General features: G+C 42.9%; 4 protein-coding genes across 11 annotated transcripts in view; 2 read left to right on the top strand and 2 right to left on the bottom strand.

Annotated features, from left to right (window-relative positions):
- Nucleotides 1-83, bottom strand: part of Kif4a (kinesin family member 4A) — a 102,443-nt gene extending 102,360 nt beyond the window's left edge. For both annotated transcript variants that reach the window (NM_001400930.1, XM_087600908.1), the window contains exon 1: nt 14-83. The gene's annotated coding sequence lies outside the window, so the exon portion shown is untranslated. The remainder of the gene's footprint in view (nt 1-13) is intronic.
- A 167-nt stretch (nt 84-250) lies between these two features.
- Nucleotides 251-3,191, top strand: Pdzd11 (PDZ domain containing 11). Of its 5 annotated transcripts, none has more exons than NM_001433984.1 (7): nt 251-285; nt 799-898; nt 1,229-1,312; nt 1,516-1,572; nt 2,100-2,198; nt 2,424-2,484; nt 2,651-3,191. In NM_001433984.1, the coding sequence occupies exons 2-7, from the start codon at nt 812-814 to the stop codon at nt 2,683-2,685; spliced, it is 423 nt and encodes a 140-aa protein (NP_001420913.1). In that variant the 5' UTR covers nt 251-285; nt 799-811; the 3' UTR covers nt 2,686-3,191. The 5 variants fall into 5 exon arrangements, with proteins under 5 accessions (NP_001420913.1, NP_001420914.1, NP_001100415.1 ...); NM_001433985.1 differs by having other exon boundaries at nt 2,409-2,484; NM_001106945.2 differs by having other exon boundaries at nt 251-355.
- Nucleotides 3,192-4,111: 920 nt separating this feature from the next.
- Nucleotides 4,112-23,808, top strand: part of P2ry4 (pyrimidinergic receptor P2Y4) — a 35,234-nt gene continuing 15,537 nt past the window's right edge. The window contains exons 1-6 of one of the 2 annotated variants that reach the window (XM_087600627.1): nt 4,112-4,941; nt 8,455-8,525; nt 15,052-15,126; nt 21,285-21,357; nt 21,483-21,592; nt 21,690-21,818. The gene's annotated coding sequence lies outside the window, so the exon portion shown is untranslated. Of the gene's footprint in view, nt 4,942-8,454; nt 8,526-15,051; nt 15,127-21,284; nt 21,358-21,482; nt 21,593-21,689; nt 21,819-23,808 lie in introns of those variants that run through there. The other variant, XM_087600626.1, reaches the window with a different exon arrangement.
- Arr3 (arrestin 3) lies at nt 8,634-22,006 on the bottom strand. Of its 2 annotated transcripts, NM_001190993.1 has the most exons (16): nt 21,999-22,006; nt 21,709-21,739; nt 21,510-21,570; nt 21,269-21,313; nt 16,195-16,394; nt 16,031-16,090; nt 15,318-15,385; nt 14,563-14,698; nt 14,286-14,370; nt 14,011-14,083; nt 13,498-13,635; nt 11,332-11,415; nt 11,062-11,085; nt 10,840-10,904; nt 10,411-10,420; nt 9,665-9,822 (listed from the first exon to the last, which is right to left on the bottom strand). In NM_001190993.1, exons 1-16 carry the CDS (start codon nt 22,004-22,006, stop codon nt 9,765-9,767), a joined length of 1,146 nt encoding a protein of 381 aa, NP_001177922.1. In that variant the 3' UTR covers nt 9,665-9,764. The 2 variants fall into 2 exon arrangements, with proteins under 2 accessions (XP_087455152.1, NP_001177922.1); XM_087599026.1 differs by lacking the exons at nt 9,665-9,822; nt 10,411-10,420; nt 21,999-22,006 and adding an exon at nt 8,634-8,683 and having other exon boundaries at nt 21,709-21,733.

The raw sequence follows: 23,808 nt of genomic DNA, 5'->3' as shown, positions 1-23,808 counted from the left end.
CCCGGTAACTCACCAAACTAAACGTCCCTTCCCCGATCTTCCCTGGCGCCCTGTTCCAACCGGAGCTTTAACCGCCAAGTTTCAAATTGATCCCAGAGGCGCCAGCCAATCGGAGCGCGTACAGCCTGTGAAAAGTACACGGACGTGAGCACGCACAACGTGACGCCCGAGGAGGCTAGAGAGCTGGCTCGCCCAAAGCAAGCTCCGCCCGTGCTGGGTGGTAGCAAGCATCCGCTTCCGGTTCCAAGGCGGAATTGGCTGTCGCTAAGGGAGGCCTACTTACCGGTAAGGTGGCGCTGAATTAAGTGGTCGCGAGTGCGGGGTACGGGCGGGTTGCAGGACCTGGATCTGGAAGGTATCCCTTGTTGACAGAACTCGTCTGTGGACGCCACGTTAACTAATCACCTCTAGAGACTGGCAATGTGCCTGGCTCCAATCCCTGTGGGATAGTTATTGGCACTCCCTTTCTGTTTTAAAGTAGATCTTTATAGATGTGATTCTCATTTCCTATTCTCTAGGTTGAAAGCCTCTTTTTGTTGAATTGTAAGAAATGCAAACATGCCATTAGAGTGCTTAAAAAATTAGATTTTTTTTTGTTTTTTTTTTTCGGTTTTTTGTTTTGTTTTCATTATTTTGTTTTGTTGCCTCTTTTCCCACCCCATGCCCTCATTCAATCTTGACACCTACTTGTGGGCTAGTCCCATAAACAAATGGCCCCTGGAGGGGATGCTTTCTGAAACGTAGAGCACTTGGTCCTTTTTAAAATCATTTTTGTTTCATTTGATTCTTCCTTTTCAGGGCTTTGCCTGAAATGGACAACCGGATTCCTTATGATGACTACCCAGTGGTTTTCCTGCCTGCCTATGAAAACCCTCCAGCATGGATTCCTCCTCATGAGGTGGGAGCCATCTGCATTCCTGAAGAAGAAATACCAATCCCCAAGCATGAGGTCTATGAAAGATAAGTAGCAGGGTTATGAAGCTCAACGGAGACTGAATCTTAGGTGAATTTTGAGCAACAGTGACCCACTGGCAACTTCTTGTAGAACCACCCTGCTAGAGCCCTTCACTCTGCTGAATTCTGAAACCTTAGCTTCTATCCTGTCAATAAAAAAGGGATAGGGATTTCCCACTTCCTGACATGTATCTGATTTATTGATACTCTAAAAGGAGGTAGATGTACCACGTGAGACTGGGAATAAGATGGTTAAGATTGCTGTATCTTGCAGAGAGTATACCACCCAGACTACAACAATGAGTTGACCCAGTTTCTGCCCCGAATTGTCACATTGAAGAAGCCTCCTGGTGCTCAGGTAAACTTATAGAGGCTCTTATTCCAGTTACATTTTGGCCATGCCAGAAGATGGCTATGGTTGGGGCATGGATGTGGTTTGGGAAGTAGGTGACTAGAAGTGTGGAGATGACACTTCCATAGCATCTCCTTTTCTTCTGAGTACACAGATGTCCTCGTTCTTGTGTCCATGCTGAGTCTGCATCCTGTGTTCTTGTCTTTCAGTTGGGGTTTAACATCCGAGGAGGAAAGGCCTCCCAGCTAGGCATCTTCATCTCCAAGGTCTGTGTGAATGTGTGTGTATGACAGGCTGTATGGCTATTGACTTTGTTATATTAAAATGCACTGGTGGCCCAACAGATTAAAAAAATGGATGACCCGGTGGAGTCATAGAATACACATAATGGGGATTTAGCCTTTTCTTCTCAGACTTGAACTTGGGCCCAGTGTGGTGTGGGGCATGTGTTGGTACTCCAAGAACTCTAGAGGCAGAAGCAGGAAGATTAGGAGTAGGTAGTAATTTGAAAAGTCAATCTGGACAATGGTGGCATATGACTTTAGTCCCAGCACATAGGAGGCAGAGGTAGGCCAGTCTCTATGAGTTCAAGGCCAGTCTGATCTACAGAGTGAATTCCAAGGCCACAAAAGAAAAACCCTGTGTTTGAAAAAAAAAGATTCTAAACCTAATTTAAAAAAAAACTAATCTCCCTGTGGCATCACAAAATTAACAATTTGAACAGCACTGAATTCCCCCTGCAGCTTCCTAATTCATGCCATCTCAAGTACATGTGTTACCCCTTCACAAACAGGTGATTCCAGACTCGGATGCACATCGAGCAGGACTTCAAGAAGGGGACCAAGTTCTAGCTGTGAATGATGTGGACTTCCAAGATATCGAGCACAGCAAAGTAAGCACAGTGCATGGGCTATAGTCATCCAGGAAGCCGTCTCAGGTAGGACAGGTTGGACCAGATTAGCCTAATCTGGAAGAAAGCATCTGTTCAAGGGAAATGTACCAGAAGAGAGCAGTTACCAGTGACCTAGATGTTTGAGGTGGCACATTCCATTACTGTGTCATATCTCTGTCCTGGGTAATAGCTCTTCATTTGTACAAGCAGCTGTGTGTCTTCCAGGCTGTGGAAATCCTGAAGACAGCCCGAGAAATCAGCATGCGTGTGCGCTTCTTTCCCTACAGTAAGGCACTTTCTTTTTATCTTTTTCTTTTTCTTCCTTATATGGCAGGGCTGCAGGTAAGAGAACTCTTTTAAATACGGACGGATGATGGCAAGCCCAAGAAATTGGGAATGGGAAGTTGGGAGCTCATCCTGAAAATAATGTGCTGTGTTCTTTCTTACCCCAGATTATCATCGCCAAAAAGAACGGACTGTGCACTAGAGACTTGCAGCCCACAGCCCTACCTGTGGAATCTGCCAGGACAAGCTGGGTAGACCTCTGAGAAGTTGGAGAAGTCAGGAAATTCTATTCTCCACACCCTCCTGGTTTATGGATGGGGAGGATGGGGAGACAGCTTACCAGCTGTATTACGTATTAACTGTACTGTGCTAGGAGTTCCCTAGTTTGCTAGGTGAGTTTCATTCTGGAAAGGGAGAAAGATAGTGATATCTAGATGTCTGTAGCCTGTGGAGGAAAGCCAACTAGAAAACAACTGGCATTTATCAGGTACCTTAGATTGGTCACGTATACAGCTTATTGTTTTATTTGTAGAAATCAGTAGAAAAGAGAATCATGGGGACCTTCCATCTGATTTGCCTGGCCATGCCATCGAGTCTTTGTACCTTGGAGTCCCATACACTTCAGAGACTCCAAGGAGACACTTCCTTCTCATCCCCGCCCCCACCCATAGTAAAAAACATAATACTGAATAAACGTGGCTTGAGTGATGCTGCTTGAATATAAAATGCCATTGAGGAAAACAAATACAACAACCAACCTGTGGGAAGGACAGCAATGTCATATTCACTTTACAACTCTATCTGGCCAGACAACTTGGGAGCTTAAAAAACACTAGTCATAGAATCCACAAGGGATCCCTAGAGTCAAGAGCCTTAGGGAAAGCTGCCCCTTACCCAGGAGTGTTAGATTTTGTGCTGCAGCAGGATGGTGTTAATGTATTCTTTCCCACATTCTCTGACCTGGAATTAAGCCAAGGAAGTGGCATAGATTATTTTTTACAAGCAGCAGTAGGAAAGTGGTTCCTAACTTCCCATTTGTAGTTTCATTAGTGGTAACTGCCAACTTCTTCCTTTTTCTGACCCTACCTGTGAATAACTTTCTGTCGTCCTAGATCCTTAGTGACTGAACATTACATACCTGCATGTATATGGTATGTAATGTTCCCTCCATTGACTGACATTAAAATACCCAGTCATAATGGAAAGGTTTTTTTTTTCCTCTGAAGAAGGCGCTGCTACAATGAAAGCCCAACATTTGACTTAAAAGATCCTAGGGAGAGCCACCAAGATGACTCTCTGGGCTTAAAGGATGCCTTCTTCCAAGCCTGACAATCTGAGTTTGCTCTCCAGGATCCCCATGCTGAAAGGAGAGAACAGATTCCCAAAGTTGTCTGTTGTCTTTTGCCTGTAAGGTGTGGCAAGCTAACACAATCCTGGGAGCTGAACTAAATCTCTTAATTCCTTCTGGAGAGTGATTCTTTTGGTTTGAGAGAGAACCTAGGACTCTACCTTATTTGTTTACTTACCTGTTTTGTTTTTGAGACAGTGTTTCTCTGTGTAACCTTGACTGTTTTGGAACTCACTCTGTAGACCAGGCTGGCCTTGAATTCACAGAGATCGCTTGCCTCTGCCTCCTGAGTACTGGGATCAAAGGTGTGAGTCACCACTCCCACCCCCACCCAGACTGGGATCTACCTTTTTAAATAAGCAAGATAAATTTTCAAATGGATGAAATGTGGAAACTGGCTCTTCCCATGAATCCTACCCCAGCTGTACTAAAGGCATTGCTAGAGACTCAGTTCTATTACATTGTTGGCACTGTACCTTCTGAGCAGAGCCGGAGGTATAAAATTAGCTTAAGTCTTCCTGGGAATTCTGTCCTCTTATTTGCTCTGCTGACCCCCAGTGGCCATCAGAGAAAGAAAAACTTGGATATTTCACAAAACTAATAGCTGTGTCCACTGACAAAGTCAAGACTATTTCCATGGTTATCAAGTTTTTATTAACTTTTTTTCCTGAGGTAGGTTCTTGGTACATAATTCAAGCAGGTCTTGGACTTGTGATCTTCCTGCTTCAGATTCTGAAGTTCAGAGGATACAGGTATCTATCACTCGCTGCACCCAGCACGGGTAGCAGGATTTACTTTATGAAGGTCCAAAGTTGACATTGGCTACCTTTCTTCAGTCACTTTTTCTCTTATTTTTGGAAAGTATATCAACTTACTGAACCTGAATCTTTTATTTGGCCAGACTGTCTGGCAAGGCCCAGAGTTCCTTCTTCTCTCTTCCTCCCCAGTGTGTGGACTACAGAAGATGTGTGCTACTACATCCATAATTCCTTTTTTAAATTTTTTTTTGAAATAGAATATTTTATAGCTCTGGCTCTCCCTGGAACTTGCTGTGTAGACCAGGCTGGCCTTGAAGTTGGAGAGACCCACCTGCTGCTGCTGGGATTAAAGGTGTGTGTCACCATGACAGGCATCGGGCATTTTAAGTGCACTATGGGATTCAAACTCATGTCCTCATATTTGTACAATAAGGATTTTACTGATGTTGACATTTCTGTAGCCTCCAGTTAAGATTTTCCCTTACCATAATTTATTAATTCAACAGTCATTCTATTAGCAGCATTTAAAAGTTTTGCACCCCATCTGAGGTCCAGAGAACATTGCAGAAAAAGTGCAGGGGTGGAAATAGAGCCAGTGGATAGAAAGGAGAACTATCTTTCATCTAGATAACACGTAGCCATTGTAGTCAAGAATACACCAAGCTGTGGTTACCCACATAAGACCTTGGAGATTCCTAACGATGAGCTAGGAAGAGACCCATAGAAGTTTCTCATAAAGATCTTGCTCTAGGAAAGCAATTATCAACCTGTGGTTTGAGACCCTTTGGGGAGGCCTAATAACTTTTTCAAAAGGGTCACTTAAGATCATCTGCATATGAGATGTTTACGATTCATAACAGCAAAATTACAGTTAGAAAGTAGCAACAACAGTAATTTTATTGTTCAGGGTCAACACAACATGAGGAACTGTATTAAGGGAATTGCAGCATTAGGAAGATTGAGAACCACTGCTCTAGGATGAGGTTCAAGGCCCAGTAGAGTGATAGGCTGAGTTGGATTTCAGGCTAAATATTTAATGATTCAGGTGGCTTGCAGTCCAGGAAACTGAGAAAGGAGATCCAACAACTCCCAGTTAATAGATTTTAAAACAATATGGGCCAATGACATGGCTCAGCAGGTTAAGATATTTACTGCCAGGCCTGATGGCCTCAGAGCCCTCTGATAGGAGAACAGACTTCTGCAAGTTATCCTCACACACACACACATATCCACATGTATGTCATGGCACATGTGTTCACATACATGTACACACAGTAATTACTAAACACAAAAAGCAACTTAAGTAAGAAGTGTGATCAGTATGGTGTGATCTCAGCCATGGGGCTGAGAGAGTCTTCAGCAGTTAAAAGCACTAGTGGCTCTTCCAGACAACCCAGGTTCGATTCCCAATATCTACATAATGGCTCAAGACCAGTAACTGCAGTTCCAAGGAATCCCATACCTTTTGCCCTATGCACTCACCAGGTGTGCATGTAGTGCACAGAGATAAGGGGGTACATATATCATTCTTCAAATTTATTTTTGGGGAGCATAATATACCGTTTCTTCCCCCCTTTTCTCCTAAACCCTCCTGTACACCCCTCCTTGACCTCTTTCAGATTTCCTTTTTTATATTCTTTTTTTTTTCCGGAGCTGGGGACTGAACCCAGGACCTTGCGCTTGCTAGGCAAGTGCTCAACCACTGAGCTAAATCCCCAACCCCTTATATATTCTTTGATTAATTCCTCTCACTGATTGTTATTAAATGTATATCTATATTTCTAGGGTAACTCATTCAATATCTTTTCTAGTTCCATCCATTTACCTGCAAAGTTTTTGATGTTATTTTTCTTTAGAGCTGACAAACGTTACATAGTGTATGTGTTACACTATCATTCCTCCGTTGAGGGTGTTTAAATTATCTCCATATTCTAGCTATTGCAACAAAGCAATGGTCGTGGTTGAGCAAGTACCTTCAGAGCAGGATGTCCAGTCCTTTGAGCAGATGCCAATGAGCTGGGTCCCATGGTTGGTTTACTTTTAGCCTCTTGAGAATTCTCCATGGTAATTTCCAGAGTGGTTGAATCAGCTTGCAATCCCACCAACAGGGAATGAGAGTTCTCTTTTCCTTGTGTCCCCTCCAGCATTTGCTGAGTGTTGGTCTTTGCCATTCTGACTGGGGTAAGGTGAAAGGTCAACACTGTTTTGATTTGCATTTGCATATCCCTAATTTTTAGGGACAATGAACATTTTTGAGTTATTTCATATGTATGTATGTATGTATGTATGTATATTCTTTTCGGAACTCCCTTGTTCAGGTCCCAGGCCCAGTTTTGGAATGTGTCATTTTTGTTTGATTGATTGTTCTGGGTTTTTTTTTTCAGTTCTTTGTATATTCTGGATATTAATTCTCTGTCAGGTGTATAGTTGGCAATGATTTTCTCCATTTATGGGTATCTTATTCACACGGTTAATTGGTTTTCTAGCTGTACAGAAGCTTTTTAGTTTTATGACGTCCCACTTGACAATTGTTGGCCTTGACTCTTAGGTAAATCAAGTCTTATTCAGGAAGTCTTTTCCTATACCTGTATCATGAAGTGTACTGTTTGATGTTGAGGTCTTTGATCCATTTGGAGTTAGTTTTTCTATGAGGTGAGAGAGATGAGTCTAATTTCGTTCTTCTGCATGGACATCCAGTTTTCCCAGCACCATTTGTTGAAGATGCTTTCTTTTATACCAGGTATGTTTTTAGCATTGCACATAAACAAATTTTAGTAAGACTGGAGCAAAAATTAGACTAGCCTTTGACATTATCCTAGCTGTTTTAGAGCTCCGTCCTGTATAAATAGATTTTAGTTATCAATGAAAATAGGTACTCTGCATGACCCAGTAACTTAGATGTGGTAAAAGAAGCTGACAGCGCTTCTGGAAGCTGTTTTATTCTTAAGTCTAGTCGTTAGAAGAAAGTGTTAAAACCAGGCTAGGCAGAGTGGTGCACACCTTTGATTCCAGCACTTGAGAGGCAGAGGCAGGAGAATATGAGTTCCAGGCCAAACTTGTCTACATAGCAAGTTCCAGGACAGCAAGGAATACATAGAGAAGTGGTTCTCAACCCTCCTAATGTTGCAGCTGTTTACTATGGTTCTTGATGTGGTGATCCTCAACCATGAAATTTTTTGTTACTACTTCATAGCAGTTTATTATTGTTATGAATTGTAATGTAAATATCTGTGTATTTTGATGGTTTAGATAACCCCTATGAAAGGGCCTTTCTAATCCCACAGGGTTTATGACCCACAGGTTGAGAACCACTGTCTCAAAAACAAACCACCAGAAGCTTAGGGGTGGAAGAAAATAGCTGCGATGGAAAGCCAAATACAATGTCTGCCAAATTAGGCAGAGATGATCTAAGCCATGGACAGGGAAATGGGTTTTAATGCCTGAATTCTAGAAGTTTCCAAGTCAGTTTTCAGCACCTAAAGTTTATGGTAAGGATCATAGCACAGTTAAGGTGATGAATCAAATGTCAGCTAGGAACCACTTCTAGTAAAAATGAGGAATTCTGACCCCATGGGCATCACTTAAACAAAGGAGGCACTTTTGGCTAAAGTTATTTCTGTTTTCCATTACCACTTAAGCAGAAAAGTGGGCCTGGCTTTTAAGAGTGAGTGAAACTTGCTTCTCTGCTTTCACACTCCCTACCCCAGAAAAGCTAAGAAAAAAGATGTGCCCTTTATTTCTACAGTGGAGGTGAAGCCATTTAAGGAAGGGCAGAAACCATACTAGAATAGCTGTTTTAGTATATGGACAGTGAATTAAAAGCAATTTTAAAGGTTCAGAGGCTCAGATGATTTTGTGCTTTCAGGCTGCATGATAGGGGGTGGTGGACGAACTTTGCCACCTCGCCATCATAGGGTGAACTACGGTTATCTAAAGGTAAGTAGTAGTGGGAAACTAGAGACCTTGCAAAGGCTATGTCATAAAGAGGAATGGGTGTTCTGTTTCTCACACTGCAACTGGTTTGGGCACTCGTCCCAACAACCATCACATTGAGGTCTCCAGATTATTCTTCATCCTTTTCTGCAGAGACTTGCCTAGGCAAAGGAAAAGGAAAAGAACCGGATAGTGAAAACCTGTAGTTAGTGGATGAGGTTAAATCCTTACATATAATCATGCTGGCCTAGGGCCTGGAACACTGGAAGCCTTGAACCCATGACGTTTCCAACACTGGGTTCTGATGCCTCGAGTAGACAGCACAGTAGCACCTTCATGTGAGGATTAAACTTTAAGTGTGTAGACCAACAAACCTTACCATGTGTTGGTCATGGTACACACCACATTGATGACATCACCTCTGTCTCCTCATACATCTAGTATGTACTTGTCTCTTTGAAAGGCCAGAGGCTCTCAGAATCCTGTCCCCTGCCAGCACACACCCTAGCTGGTCAACAAAAGACTCAGTCTAGAGGTAGCCTCCTCCTCTCATTCCGTGCTATTCATAGCTCCTTATCTTAAAGCCCATCTTAGACCAGGAATAGGAACCTGACTTTGCACAGAGGTCGGTATTTGTGTTTCTTATTAGTCTCTAGGACATGGCCTCTGGCCTCATTCCAGGGCTCCTGGCCTCACCTTAAAAGGACCAGAAACATTCCTTGAACCGAGCAGGCAGAAATACTGTAACAATGATTTTCTGTACTTGAACCTGTACCACCTGACATCACCATGTTCTCCTCCAGTAGCAACCGTTGACAGTTGTCATCATAGCCAAGTCTAGGAGTGGCCACACCCTTTTGGCTTCCTCTGTGGGGTTCTTTACAGTGTAAGAACCAGGTACTGCTAGACCAAAAGTAATTACAAGAGTAAGTCGTCAGGCAGGGACTAGGGTAGCTGAGGCCAGAGAGAAAAGGCAAGTGACTCAGAGGGACCACATAGGGGCAAATTACCTAACACAAGATACCTAATCAAGCTTGTAGGTAAGGGTGGGAGAGGTACAGGCGCCTGCAGCAGAGATCATTATCTGGAGTTCCGTGTTCTCCCAGAGGAAAACAAAAGGCACAGAGATCACACCAGCCATGTCCAGACAAAACCTTTTATTAGAGTGTTACAACAGGGGCTTCCACACAGAATTATCAGAGATGACTATCGGCTCTTAACTGTGTCTGCTGTTGGAGCTTTCTAGCTTTGTGTCTGGCTGTTCTGCTGCATAAACTCTTCGACAACTATGTCCTCCGAGCTTGCAGGAGCAGCAAAGGGGAAAGGAGAGTTATCAAACCCCTCTCTGGGCTTCCTCCACATTCTTGATTCTAGAGAGGTAATCACTTCCCTGCTTCTCAGCCTTCCCCTCCTTGCCCCATGGGGAGGGCTTGTTTCCCTTCTGAATCTGTCTAGACAATGGTGTCAAGGTGCATTAGAAGGGAAACAGTGGAGCATGGGGTACAGGGAAAGGATTAAAAAAAGATGAGGATGATGTGGAAAAGGAGGACCCCAAGTCACAGAGAAAGCACAACCAACCTAGTTTTCCAGGGAGTGAGGGATCACAAGAACAACTTAACAACAGAATGGGATTTCGGAGGGAAGAAAAGAGAGAAAGAAAAATGGAAAGGATGGGGCGGAATAAAATTTCCCAGAAGAGCAGCAAGTGAAGGGCAGGGAGGCTGACAGGACGGAGGGCTGTGGAAAGCACCAAACTGACATGAAGCTAAACCATGGTTCTGGTGCACAGTCATGAAAGCAACACTTTGAGGAAGCTTTAAAAATTCCATTCTAAAACAGCAATAGGCAAGGGGGAGGGGTGGCATTTCCAAGCCTCATGCTGACCTACCTGGTAGCCACTGTGGCAAGCATGGAGGGGATGGGAAATGGAACTGAAGCTCAGAAGCGTCTGTGCAGATCCATGATATTTTCCTTCTTCCCCCTCCCCCCAGTCCTTCCCCTCCCCCAAATGTTCCTTGAAAAGCTAGACATCCAACCTGCCTATTGTCAGTCTATCTGAAGCCACTCTTTTTTTTTTTAAAGATTTGTTTATTCTATAGAAGTACACTGTAGCTGTCTTCAGAAACCAGAAGAGGGCATCAGATCGCATTACAGATGGCTGTGAGCCACCATGTGGTTGCTGGGATTTGAACTCAGGATCTCTGGAAGAGCAGTCAGTGCTCTTAACCTCTGAGCCATCTCTCCAGCCCTGAAGCCACTCTTTTTTGAGAACTGCTTAGCCCCAAACCCACAGGATAATAGTTCCTGGGAGCCTCACCTGCTCTCTCACCGTGAGGTGGCTTTGGATGGATCAAGATCAGGGGGAGCTCCACACCAACATCACTGCAAGCATCCCAAGGTGGAGTTGCTGATGTTCTTAAAGGACCCAATCAGCAACCTTCCTTCAGTTTTCCCAATCCTCTCAGGCCCTCAGATTCTTCTGAGGGCACCTTTGGTCTCCTCCCTGTCCTGCCTCGGACCTCTCACCCTAGCTTCTCACCTGGCTGGCAGACCTCCTAGAATGCTGTGAATAAAATGACACCCCAAATTAGTAGCTAAAATGGGGAGGAGTCAACCCAGTTTTGCTAGGCATAAGGTATCAGAAGGCCAACTTAGTAACAGAATGGGACTTTAGCAGAGAAAGTGACTTGGGAACTTAGTCTGGAAAAAGAGGAATACCTTTGAATGGGTCAATCCAACAGGGAGAAAAACAAGTAAGAAACTCTTGGCTCCCAGCCCCTGCCCAGACCAAATGGAAATCCTCACTTACCCCCCATAGGACACCATCAAGTTGACTTTAACTTTGTAGGACACCAGGATCCCCAGTAGCTCCTTGTTCATTCCAGGTCGAAGACTTGACATTGTAGTATTAATTTGCGGTGTTAGGAGTATAATTGAATTTACCTCCCCCCAAATCCTTCCCATGCTTTCCTAGTAGCATGTTCCATTGCCTTTGTCGTTGCCCAAAAGATATCCCAGGCTATAACTGTTTCTACCCAATTGAGATGACAGTTTTCTTCCTAAAATTCCATTTGATCATGTTACTGTCTGTTTGAGGGCCTAATTTGTTATTCTGCTTAATTTTCAGGAGCCAAAGAATCTAACCTTATCTACTTCTCTCTTTTCTGCCTGACTGCCAAACACCTAGAGAACAGCCTATGCCGACTTGTCTTCCCATCATACTCCTCAGAGTGCCTTCTAGCATCTTCCCGTGCCATGTTCCCTGTCTGAAATTGTCCTTCTACTATTGGCATTTAGATTTTAAACACTTTTCAAGATCTAGATCATTCTATCTCCTCTAAGAATCCCTCGCCAGCTCTTTTGGCTTTTAGCTTCTATTGGACTCATAATATAAACCACATGCACCAACACTTAACTGTTGGATTACATTTACATTCCTCTTTGTTCCTCATCCAGGTCATATATTTACTAAAGGAAAATATTGTCTTAAATTTCTTTGTATAGCCACATTATATTGCATAGGAATGAGCATTTAATAGGTGCTCAATAGAAACCTGCTGATGGAAAGATGAGATGCCGAAAGTGGAAGGATCTTAGGGTAGTCTTTTGGTTGATTTGGGGGTGCTGAACCCTTTCTACAAAATAATGCTATTTGGATAATTTCCAAGGCTATTGCTATGAATAACAACCTGTAGATACTGGATTGATCAGGCATGGGGAGAATTGGTCATTTATGATTGTAGATGGTAGACAAATTGCTTTGGTGAGAAACACACTTAATGCTAATCTGAAGGCATAGAGACAAATGAATGCCATTGAAGAATTTTATCAATTCCTGCCATATAATTGTCATTACATATTCTCCTTTTCCACCATCTTTCCTTGCCCAACCTTCTACTCTAGTCTACCTTCTCTAGATAGTAACTGTTGTAGAGATCACAGTGTTTAGAGCCAGTTGGCATAAAATAGAATCCTCTTTGCTGCGTACTTATACAATCTTGAACAAATTCCTTGCCTTTGAGCCTTGGAGTCCTTATGTGTAAAATTGAATAACATATCTGGCCGTGATTCGGGATGCAAGGCCCTGAGTTCATTCTCTGCACCTTAGAAACAACAATAAACCCAACCACCTGGCCAGTGTACTTTAATGGTATTCTTTCTTTTTTTCTTTTTCTTTCTTTTTTTCTTCAAGACAGGGTTTCCCTGTATAGTCCTGGATGTAGTGAAACTGTATCTGTAGACCAGGCTGGCCTCAAACTCACAGAGATCCACATGCCTTTGCCTCTCAAGTGCTGGGATTAAAGGCACATGCCACCACTGCCCAGTGATACTCTTAGGAATATAATGATAGATGTAACTAAGGCCTTTGTGAATTGTGTCTTGTTTTTAATTCTTTTATTATCATTGCAGTTTTGTTTATCCATTTTGGACCCTTGTACATTTGTGGGGATGGGGATGCCATGGTGAGCATGTGGAGGGCAGAGAACAAGAATTGGTTCTTTTCTTCCCCATATGGGTTCTGAGGAATCTAACTCAAGCAGTCAGCTTAACAGCAGGAGCCTTTACTGATTGAGACATCACAGCAGCCCTGTTTGTATCATTTTTTGACAAGGTCTTCCTGCATAGTCCAGGCAGGCCTCAAACTTGTGATTCTCCTGCCTCAGTGCTGACCACTAAGTGCTAGGATTACAAGCACACACCCCCATCCCTAGTTTGAACTGGGAAATTTTATATAACAGAGGCTTTCTGCTCTCTGAATTTTCCTTTCTCATTACCTAAGATCTAAACTTACCATTGGTCCCATAGGCATTAATTTAACTTGAGCCTGGCTCTGAGGCTTGTACTGAACACTGGCTGAGGAACATTTTAAAAGACAAGTAGGCTTGACTGCGGATGAAACTCCAGAGCCATGCACATAGCATGTGGGATGGCTTAGGAGTAGGAAGTAGAAATTCTAAATTACGTATGAACTTACATTGTGCTAGAGGCCAGATTGGTGTCTTCATGCTTGAGTTTGCCATCCAGTGCCAGGCCCTGCTTCTGACGGTTGGCAGCCAGGAGTGGGGTTACTGCAAAGGTCTGGGAGAAGCTGGAGTTAGCAGCTACTGTCTCTCTTTGAAAGAGAACAAGAGAGGAACTCAGGCTATGCTTGCCAACTAAATGTACTTTCACTCCCAAGAGTATCTTGCTTGGTCTCAAGAACCAGTGGAAAATATACAGAGAAGGGGTATATCTATGGAGAATGGGGAGATTAGCTCTGGTGAGAAAGCTCTGTCCTACAGTTGTGATGATCTGATGAGTCATAGCCCCACCCATAGTTCTCAGGAGAGTCTCTCCCTTTTATGCTTCAACCCTCACCTTGACATTCCTCATTTCTAGGTTATTCTCTCTATTTCTTCCAAAAGAAATAGCAAGGATCGCTCTCTGTTAACCTTCCTCCCACCATCTCACCCCTTTGCTTTTCTTCCCAGCCCCAGCCCCAGCTCACGTGAACTCCCGAATGAACACAGTCTTTGTGTACTTGTCTAGTGAATACAGGACAACATCTGTGATCTGGATAACTGAAAAAGTCAGGGAAAATACATGATCAGTCAGTTGGCCACTTGGCCCCAGCTTACTGATCTTTGATGTGCTCTCGTGACCACATATGTTGATAGGCCTGTTTTGGAAGGAAACCTCAGATAAATATTAATGGGTACAAAGTACAGCTATGTTTTAGAACCTGTGGTTTGCAGGCCAGGTGCTGAGCAATAGGACGCTCACCTGCAATCTTGATTCTTCTGATGACCTTGTTGGTATAGTTGTTGATAGAAACGTGTACAGAAATAGCTTCTCCATGGTAATGAACCTGAAGCAGGAGAAGCCTATGACAAGGTTGGAGGGAGGACTCCCAGACCTAAATCTAAAGTTATCATTTCCTTAAAATGTTTGTTGCCCTGGCTCCCATCTCTGCCCACCCAAGTTAAGGCATCAGTAAATAGGGGTAGCAGAGAGGTTCTAAGGAAGGAAATAGGATATGGGGGAGGGGAATGCCACCAACCTCCCTGTCCATCCAGGCCTGGAGTTGAAGGGGCTGAGATGACAGAAAGAAGCTGCGAATGGTCTGTGCCCAGGGACCAGGGCCTGGTTCCAGGGCTGAAAACTGTACTTTCCGTACAACCAGCTGCACAGAATCACTGAGTAAAGCCCAAAGGATAAGCTAGAACATCTTATTATGGAACCACAGACTACCCTTAAAGCTCTATGTTTACTTGGGGGTGGGGGCAGGGAAAGGCTCTCCTCAGAGACCTCCTTTTCATCCTTGATATGTTATAGACCAAGGAATTGCAAATTGCCCCACTGGCTAAATCTGTCCTCTTTCGTGTTTGTTTATGGCCTGCAATTTAAGAATGATGAATCCAGTAGTTAATGGTTGAAATGAATCAAAAGGCTATATTTATGACACACAGATATTATATAAAATCCAAACTTCAGTGTTCATTGAATTCAGTTTTGTTAGAACACATCAACATTCTTTTCATTTCTATAGTGTCTGAGACTGCTCCAGCACCGCAATGACCATGGAGTTACATAGTTGCAATCAAGACTTGATAGCCCACAAAATGTAAGTGTGTGTCATTTGGCTTTTTACATACATATCTGCCAAGGTGAGTGAAGAAGACAAATCAGAGGGACTCAGAACAGGACATCCAAGTTGTTCGTAGTGATGCTATGGTGACTAGATCTGTTTCTGCCCTAAGAGAAGGGTCTGTGGTAAAGACTTGAGGCAGGTATTTGGGAGAAACCCAGGACTACCTCTTAGAGATTTTCTCTTCCAGATTTTCTGCACAGAAACTCTTCACTTCAAAGTCAACCCCACAGGGCTGTAAAGAGTCAGAAACAAAGAGAACACATTTTCAATTCTATTCCCCCCTCCCCGTCCCTCTGTGGGACTACATGAATATGTCTCCATCCCTTAGCTGTCCATTTCTCCAGTCTTGTCCATTTGTCTTTCTTCCTAGGCCCATTGTACTCACATGTCTATTTGTTATTGTTCAGATCTGAAATGTACCCTAGATGGTTATGGATCAAAGGTTTAGCCCCAGCTTATGTTTTTTTTTTTGTTTTTGTTTTTGTTTTTTGAGATAGGGTGTCATTGTGTAGCCCTGGCTAACCTGGAAGCCACTATATTGATCAGGTTGGCTTCAAATTCAACAGAGACCTGCCTATGTCTGTCTCCTAAGTGCTGAGATGAAAAATGTGCACCACCACCCTCAGCCTAGCCAATGCTTCTATTGGGAGGTGGTAGAAAATTTGAGTTGAGGCCTCTTAAGAGCAATTGAGGAAGTTTGGTTATTGAAGACATTCTCTTCTTGATATTCTTTTTTGCTCCCTGCTATCGAGCCTCTTCTACCTTGTGTTCCCACCACGAGCCCAAATCATCTGAGTTGTGTAGCCATAGACTGAACCATGGGAAGAAAAGAAAGACAAGAAAAAGCCTTCCCTCTTTTTGAGTTAATTTTCCTTACCTTTCCTGAATCTTCAGGCCCAGGCTGCAGTGTTACTGAACAGGGCAGGTTAGCAACCATCTAGGAAATCAGAAAGAGCTCAGAAAACAACTAGGGACAACTCTGTCTGCTCTCCTCTTATCTCTTAATCTTTGGAAACTTTGCCCAAGACTTGAGGTTAGTACCTGAAGTGTAAAAGGATAGGCATTGACCCCAAGCTTGTGTAGAAGCCGCTCCTGTAAGGCTGTGAGGGGACCCTGGATGCTGGTGGGTTCAGCAGGAGCCACTTGTTTGGTCTGTACATAGAGGTCTTTGCGAAATGTCAGACCAATCACATCCAAGTCATCACGGCCATAGCGAAAAGCACATGTCAACCTGACAAACACTGCGGACAAAGGAGGAAGACAGAGACTTGTCAAAATAGTGGCAAAGGAAATCTTAAATGGGGGCTAGGAAGACCTAGAGTGGTAAGCAAATATATTCCCAAAAGTATGGTCACAAAGAAAAGGATTGATGGTGGGGGCACCCTTATGGGGGAGGGGGAGGGAATAGGGGGTTTATGGACAGGAAACTGGGAAAGGGAATAACATTTGAAATGTAAATACAGAAATATATCCAATAAAAAAAGCTAAAAAGAAAGAAAAAAGAAAAGGATCGATACAGGGTTGGGGATTTAGCTCAGTGGTAGAGCGCTTGCCTAGCAAGCGCAAGGCCCTGGGTTCTGTCCCCAGCTCCGAAAAAAAGAAAAAAAAAAAAAGAAAAGAAAAGGATCGATACATTTGATTGCGATAAAATTTTAAACTCTGTGTTCCAAGTTTCACAAAGGAAAAGGAAATCCTGAGTTAAAAGATTTGAAACGCATATAACAGTTTAGCATTTGGAATGCTGAGAGGCTGAGGAGATAGTTCAGTTGGCAAGGAACTTGCTGTGAAAGCATAAGGACTTGGATTTCGTCCCACGGGTAGAGGTGGGGAACAATGATACATGCTTCCGATCCCAGCGCAGCAAGGTGGAGACAGGTGGGTCCCTGAGGCTCACTGGCCACCCAGTCTGGCCTAATCAGTGAGCTCCAGACCAGTGAGAGATCCAGTCCCCAAAAAACACCCAAGAGTAACCTCTGGCCTCCACACATACCTGTACACACATGAACACACGAACAAAGTAACTGTTACCAATCGTTAGGACACACACACACACACACACACACACACACACACACACACACACACCAATCTAAAAGTGTGCCAAGAAAAAAAGGAGGGAAAGACACTTGAAGGTCTCCTCTGGCCTCAGCATGTGCACTGGCATGCACAATTGCTCACTCACATGCATGTACTACCACCACATACTTCCAACATGTATATGCCCTCAATACACAAATAGCACTTCACTGTAAGCCATAACTATGTTATTTACACATAAGATTCCTTAAGTAAAGAAAAAGTTAAGCAGTGATTCAGGATTCCTTTCCTTCTGTTTACGTATTTATTTCTTTTGACACAGGGTGTAATGTAGCTTAGGATGGCCTTAAATTCCTGAGTAGAAGCCACCACGTCTGACTTATGCAGTGATGAAGAGTAAACCCAAGACTTTATGCATGCCACGCACAAACATTCTGTCAACTAAGCTACATTCCCAGCCAGGTGCAGGATTTCACCTCAGGGAGGTCCACACTCCAAAGCCTACTCTCAACTGGAGAGGAGTATGATCACAACACATACCATACATATGCATGTATGGATACATGTATACACACATACATATATATGAACTTGTCATTAAATAAAGTAAAAAAAATTTTAAAAAGATCAAAGCTTGTCATTGTACCGTATGCTTGTAATCCCAGTGCTTTGGAGGAAGTAGTCTGGGCTCTACAGTGAGTGTATGTCTCAACAAAGCAAAATTCAAAATTAGCAATGAGGAAAATGAATTATATTTAAAGATATAAGAAAGGCTAAAATTAATGATAATACTAATGTTTTTAGAAGGTTTGGAGCAATGGACATCAAATTTAGCTGGACATATTGGCATATTAGTACATGCTATTATTCCAGCACTTGGGTGACTGAGACAGAATGATGACTTTGGGGTCAGCACAGATTTCAGGACAGGTCACAATAAGACCCTATCTCACTAAAGGGAAAAAAAACAGAACAAAAAATGTTACAAACTTTTTGGGGAACACTAGGCAATAAATATAAATCTCTGGGAATTCAGCCTAAAGAGCTAATTGGATGCGCGCAAGGGGTTGGGCGGGGCTTTACAGAGTTGTTTATAACAGCAAAATGTTGAAAACAAAGGAAATGTCTAACAATTGTAGAATGTCAGTGTAGTTATGGTAAGTGCAACTTCATAGGTTATAGATTCTTATATGTTAACACAGGCTAAAAAGAAAATTATAAACTATGGTGTAACATTTAAATAAAATGTAAGCAAATGAAAGCTGAAATGGGGTTCACAGTAATAAGGTTATAATGCCTTCATCTGCGATGGCCTTGAACTCACAGAGATCTGACTGCCTCTGCCTCCCACAAGAACAGCCCCTCCTGGAATGCTAGGCTTCACACTACCACAGTGCTACCCCCGGGAGCCAGCCCTGCAGGACAGCTCTTTCCGTTTCTATGATGTTTCACTATTTTGCTTTGTTTCATCTGCTCTTGGCAGTCAGAAAAAGGCTATTTCCTATCAGAAGGAGGAGATGATGCTAAACTGCTGAGGTCAGGTCAGAGGTCAGATAGGTTCTTTCTGCTGCCTGTGTTAGATACAAACACCAAGGTACAGTTTATCTGGGTGACAACCTCACCTCAAAGGCCATCAGACCTTTCACTATCCCTTATCTGTTTCATCTGTCCTGTCACCCTGCCTTCATCTGACTAACACTTTTAGTGGCCGTGTGGTGATTATAGGGATTAAACCTGTGGCTTTTGTAGTTGTTTTTTTTTTTTTTTTTTTTTTTTTTTTTTAATTTTTGAAACAGGTCTCTCTATGACGTTCTTACTGGCCTGGAATTCCCTATGTAGACCTGACTGGTCTCAAACTCACAGAATCTCATGCATGCTAGGTAAGTGCCCTACCACTTATCTTTCTTTGTAGTTTATTTTGAGGGAAGATCTCACTCCATTTGCCCAGTCTACTCTTTTTTTATTTTTTTATTTTTTTTGGTTCTTTTTTTGGAGCTGGGGACCGAACCCAGGGCCTTGCGCTTCCTAGGCAAGCGCTCTACCACTGAGCTAAATCCCCAACCCCCGCAGTCTACTCTTGAACTTGTTGGTGAGCCTCCTGCCTGAGCCCTCTTTGCCCAGGTAGCTGGGATTACAGACCTGTATTACCAGGCCTGGCAGGTTGCTTTTATTTTTTTCTGAAAGTCAACATCTACTCCAAATCTGTCCATTTTATCTTAATTATTTTAAGTATATACATACAAATTTGAGTATCAAAAATATAATCAAAAAGGAAATTCAAAGCTGTTACCACAGCATCATATCCAGAGATAAGCGCCATGTGATCTGCTGTGCTGCCTTCCAAATTGTTTTGTTTCTACAACCGATCACCAGGTTATCTTAGGTACTTATAGCTTTTTGCTTATTTCTTTTCTGAAATTAAACATTTAAAAATTGTGAACACCGTTTATTTACATGCAATTTCAAAGAATAACACCCAGAGAGGGCAAATAGACAGTAGTGTGTGCATACCATATTCTGTATCTTTTGCCTCACTTGCCTTTACCACTCAGTGAATAGACAAGGATGCCTTTACATTAAAACATAGACCTGTGATGGAGAAGGACACACGAGAAAATATGGTGAAAGTAGGATGATACAACTGGGAGGGGATTTCAGAAATATGTAAGATTAAAATGAATAAGAAAAAAACTCTATTAAGGAGACATAAAAAGTTCAAAGGAAAAGAAAAAATGTATCTAATTTCTGAGTGAAGCTGTACTTTTGGAGAGATAAGTTCTTACTATATAGTCTTCACTGTCCTGAAAGTCGCTATGCATGCTCGCCTGGCCTTGGCGCTTCCTGCCTCAGCTTCCTGGATGCTGGGTGTAGATGTTAGCCATGATGCCAAGCAATATTCGATTTTTAAACAGTAAAGATTTCCTTTCATAGGTCATTCTGGGTATTTTTAGAAGTTCAGGGATAAAGCCACTTAGATTTTAGAAACAGAGTATCTGTTACTTATAAATGAGTTGGCTAATTTGTGCCCATACTGAGAAGTTTCTCTGACGTTTGAAATTGTCTACGTTGCTTATCCATGGTGCTGAACCTCAGAGAGGAAAGCTCTTTCATTCCTCAGCATCTAAAGGCTATTTCTGGACTAGAAGTCACCAACTGGTTCTGAATCTTTTTTCCATTTGAACGCAATTTTCAGTCCAGTTGGATCACAGTGGGGTTAAGCCATAGTGAGAATTAAAAGGAAAAAAGCATTCAGTGCAATCTTGCACTAGAGTTCTGCTGCCAGAGTGCGTGCTGTCTCCTGCTGGTACTGCCAGTGCTTATTATTTCTTTGGAATTTTTGTTAAAGAAATGTTTAGGCAGTTTCTCTCTCTCTCTCTCTCTCTCTCTCTCTCTCTCCACCCACCTATACACACACACACAGAAAAACAAACAAATGAAGAAAAAAATGCAATGGGATGACGTATATCAGAGCTTTTAAAATGGAAGTCCGAGGGGCACTTAAGCTATAGAAAAAAAAGGAATATTTGATTTATACAGGTCTTAAAAAAATCATTTAGTGAGTCATTAACATTTGAATGTCAAGAAATGTATGTAAAACTATTGATTTTCTATGTATTGGTTCATTCCATAGGTAGCCTAAGCCTAAACTGAAACTAGTAGTCAAGCAGAACCACCATAGCAATAATGGGGGAAACCCACAAATTTTATTGACATTATTTTAATTTCAACACATATGTTTGTTTTGTGTAATTCTGTAGAGTATGATTTTATTTGTTCTTTAGACAATATAGTTATTTTGAATAGCATTTGGGAAAAGAATAAAAAATAAGTCTTTGGAGATTTGGGACCCATGAAGTACTTAGTCTGAGCTCCATTTCCATTACTTTTAATAACTGAAAGACCGCAGCTACATTGAGCTGAACTTCCCTATTGTCAGGACCCAACAAAGTGTTCACAGCTCCTGCTGCTTTCGGCTTTCCCATGCTCCTCTGCTCTAAGGCCACTCACTCATTCGCCTACTTTGCATGCATTGTATTTCAGTTGAGCTTTACAAAAACCAGTAAGAATTTCTACTTACTCTTTCGACCTTTTAGGTACTCAGGGTCAACAAGGATTACTCCATCTGCAGAGAGAGGAAGAGATGGCACACTGCTCAGGAAAATTTGAGTATGAGTGAAACAAAAGTTGATTCCCAAATTGACTCTTTCCTTTCTACCTTTCAAATGGTCTCATTGCTCTGCATGGTCATGCCTGGACTTTCTTTAACTTCCTGGTTCCCACTCCCTTCTCAGGCTCTTTCCCGCTTTGGACTCACTAACCAATGGGCTCCACTGTGTCCACATCATCCACGAAGTCTCGTTTCCCCAGGTAGATGGAAAACTGTTGTGGAACAACTTGCTAGGTCAGTCTCACAGTTATCTTTGAATGAATGGCCCTAAAGCCCCCCGAGAACCTGAAGAATATACCCATTCATCCCCTTTGCCCTTCTGTTCCCCCAGATGGGCCAGGTTCTCTTACCTTCCCATTGGAGCTAGTCTTTTTAAACACTCTATGGTGCGAACAGTCATAAAGAAGAAGGATGGTCAGTCAACAGAACAGGAAAGAGGAGAGAAAAGAAGAAAAGAAAGGTAAGTTTGGGGAACAGGAAAACTTCCTAGGATTGGAAGAAGCTCTGAGATCATGAGCTAGAGCAAAGGTAGAGATAATTGGGATAGGGCCCAAAGCTATAAACCCCTCCACGCAAAAGGCAAGTACAGGCTTGGATAAGGAACAATTCACAGATCCAGAGCATCAGAAGGGATTCTTACGTGGACATGCTGGCCAGGGAATTTACGTTGAATCTTTCCTGAGATGAGGGGAAGGAGAATGCTCAGTTATTCAATCCCTATCTTTATTGCATTACAGTATCCTATGGAGGTGCATCAGTGTGATAGAAATGAACTGCCTTAGACACCACACCAGCACCCAGTGCTTCCTGCTTTCCCTCTTTTGGGGACACCTCTTCAGTTACACACTTATCCAACTGGAGAAAGGGAAAAGACCGCCCTCCTTATTTATTCATTCTCTCTCTCTCTCTCTCTCTCTCTCTCTCTCTCTCTCTCTCTCTCTCTCTCTCTCTCTGTGTGTGTGTGTGTGTGTGTGTGTGTGTGTGTGTGTGTGTACACATGTATGCTCAGGTGTGTGTTTGTGAAATCCAGAGGGCTGTTTAGTATCTTCCTTGATTGTTCCTCATCTTATTTTTAACTCCTTCTATTTATCCTACTTGCTTGTACTCCATCTCTTTTTTTTTTTTTTTTTTTTGGTTCTTTTTTTTCCGGAGCTGGGGACCGAACCCAGGGCCTTGCGCTTCCTAGGTAAGCGCTCTACCACTGAGCTAAATCCCCAGCCCTTGTACTCCATCTCTTAAAATACATTTCTTGGGCTGTATTGATACCAAACATCAATTGGCACATAGTTTGTTTTTTATAAAATAAACAAATGGATGGATGAAATCTCCTCTTGTCTCTGTACTGGACTTGACCCTGAATTGGGATGATTTTGACCTCCAGCTAAGAAGGCAGAACAGGGGCAGAGGTGGGGGAAAGAAGAGGGAAAGCTGTGGGACAGAAGGTCTTGGGCTTTCTTTCTTGGGGATGGTGGTAGAAACCTCTGTGGAGACTGAAAGCCCTCTTTGTCCTAATTCATCATCCCTCTTGTCACTGTCTTCAAACCTTTCCATCCTATCTATGCCCACCCATCTCCTCACTCATTACTTTCCCTCTAGAGAGGGAAAGGTCTTTCTGGTGCTTTCCTTCAATTCACAGTAAGCTTGGTCGGAGGGATGAGTTGAGGATGGTGAGTTCTAGAAGTCTCTAATATCTGCCTGAAAATCCATTGCTTACATCAGAAAGGATGCCCCTCTCCTTCCCCTAAAATAGATGCTAAAGGCAAGGGAGGTGGACTTAGCATGGACCAGAAGCAGAGAGATTTAGAATATTACCTGAGGAAAGAGATGAAGCTCACATCAGCCTCCAGCTCTGGTTGCTAAGCTGGCCTCCCAGCCTCTTATATCCACAATCCTCTGAATGTGTAGATTAGTGGGAGTCAGAGAACAAGAATAGGGTTGGGGTGGGTGGCATGAAACACTGCTATAATTAGCTCAGGGGCCAAGAGTTTGGAAAACAGATTAGTGGGTACAGATTAGTGGCTATGGGATCAGCGGGTTGTTACTGAGGAGGTAGGCCAGGACTCAGGGATTCTGATGATGTTCCTGAATGAAAAAAAGAAAGAACATAACTGCTCCTGTGTATAGTGGAGGAGAAGGTTTATCGTACAGAAGAGGGAGAACATAGCCAGAGGTATGTGGAAAGGTCCAGAATGAACATGATCCTGAGCTGGGCTGTGTGTGTGTGTGTGTGTGTGTGTGTGTGTGTGTGTGTGTGTGTGTGTGCGCGCGTGTGTGCGCGTGTGTGCGTGTGTGCGTGTGCGCTGTATTTGGAGGTGGGGGAGCCAGGAGATGGGGAAAGCAAGAAGCCAAAGGAACCAAACAGGTAAAAAAGACCATGTAGCCAAAATGGTTGGATTATATAGGGAAGAACCACTAGGGAAGTACAGCCTGGCCTCTGGGCTGGAAAATTC

Source organism: Rattus norvegicus, chromosome X, assembly GCF_021556685.1.
Source record: "Rattus norvegicus strain SHRSP/BbbUtx chromosome X, alternate assembly SHRSP_T2T, whole genome shotgun sequence".
Taxonomy (NCBI): domain Eukaryota; kingdom Metazoa; phylum Chordata; class Mammalia; order Rodentia; family Muridae; genus Rattus; species Rattus norvegicus.
The sequence above is the reverse complement of the archived record's forward strand: the minus strand, read 5'-3'. Positions and strand labels throughout refer to the sequence as shown.

Bases quoted from the DNA above. Each gene is read 5' to 3' on its own strand.
- Pdzd11 (NM_001433985.1), top strand. From the start codon at position 812: ATGGACAACCGGATTCCTTATGATGACTACCCAGTGGTTTTCCTGCCT. The intron at 1,313-1,515 runs GTAAACTTATAG...CTTGTCTTTCAG, and splicing joins AGAAGCCTCCTGGTGCTCAG to TTGGGGTTTAACATCCGAGG. The intron at 2,199-2,408 runs GTAAGCACAGTG...TTGTACAAGCAG, and splicing joins AAGATATCGAGCACAGCAAA to CTGTGTGTCTTCCAGGCTGT.
- Arr3 (NM_001190993.1), bottom strand. The intron at 14,699-15,317 runs GTAGTCCTGGGT...GGCTTTACTCAG, and splicing joins GAAGAGAAAATCTCTAAGAG to TGATTCTGTGCAGCTGGTTG. The intron at 14,371-14,562 runs GTTGGTGGCATT...CTCCTGCTTCAG, and splicing joins AGGCCTGGATGGACAGGGAG to GTTCATTACCATGGAGAAGC.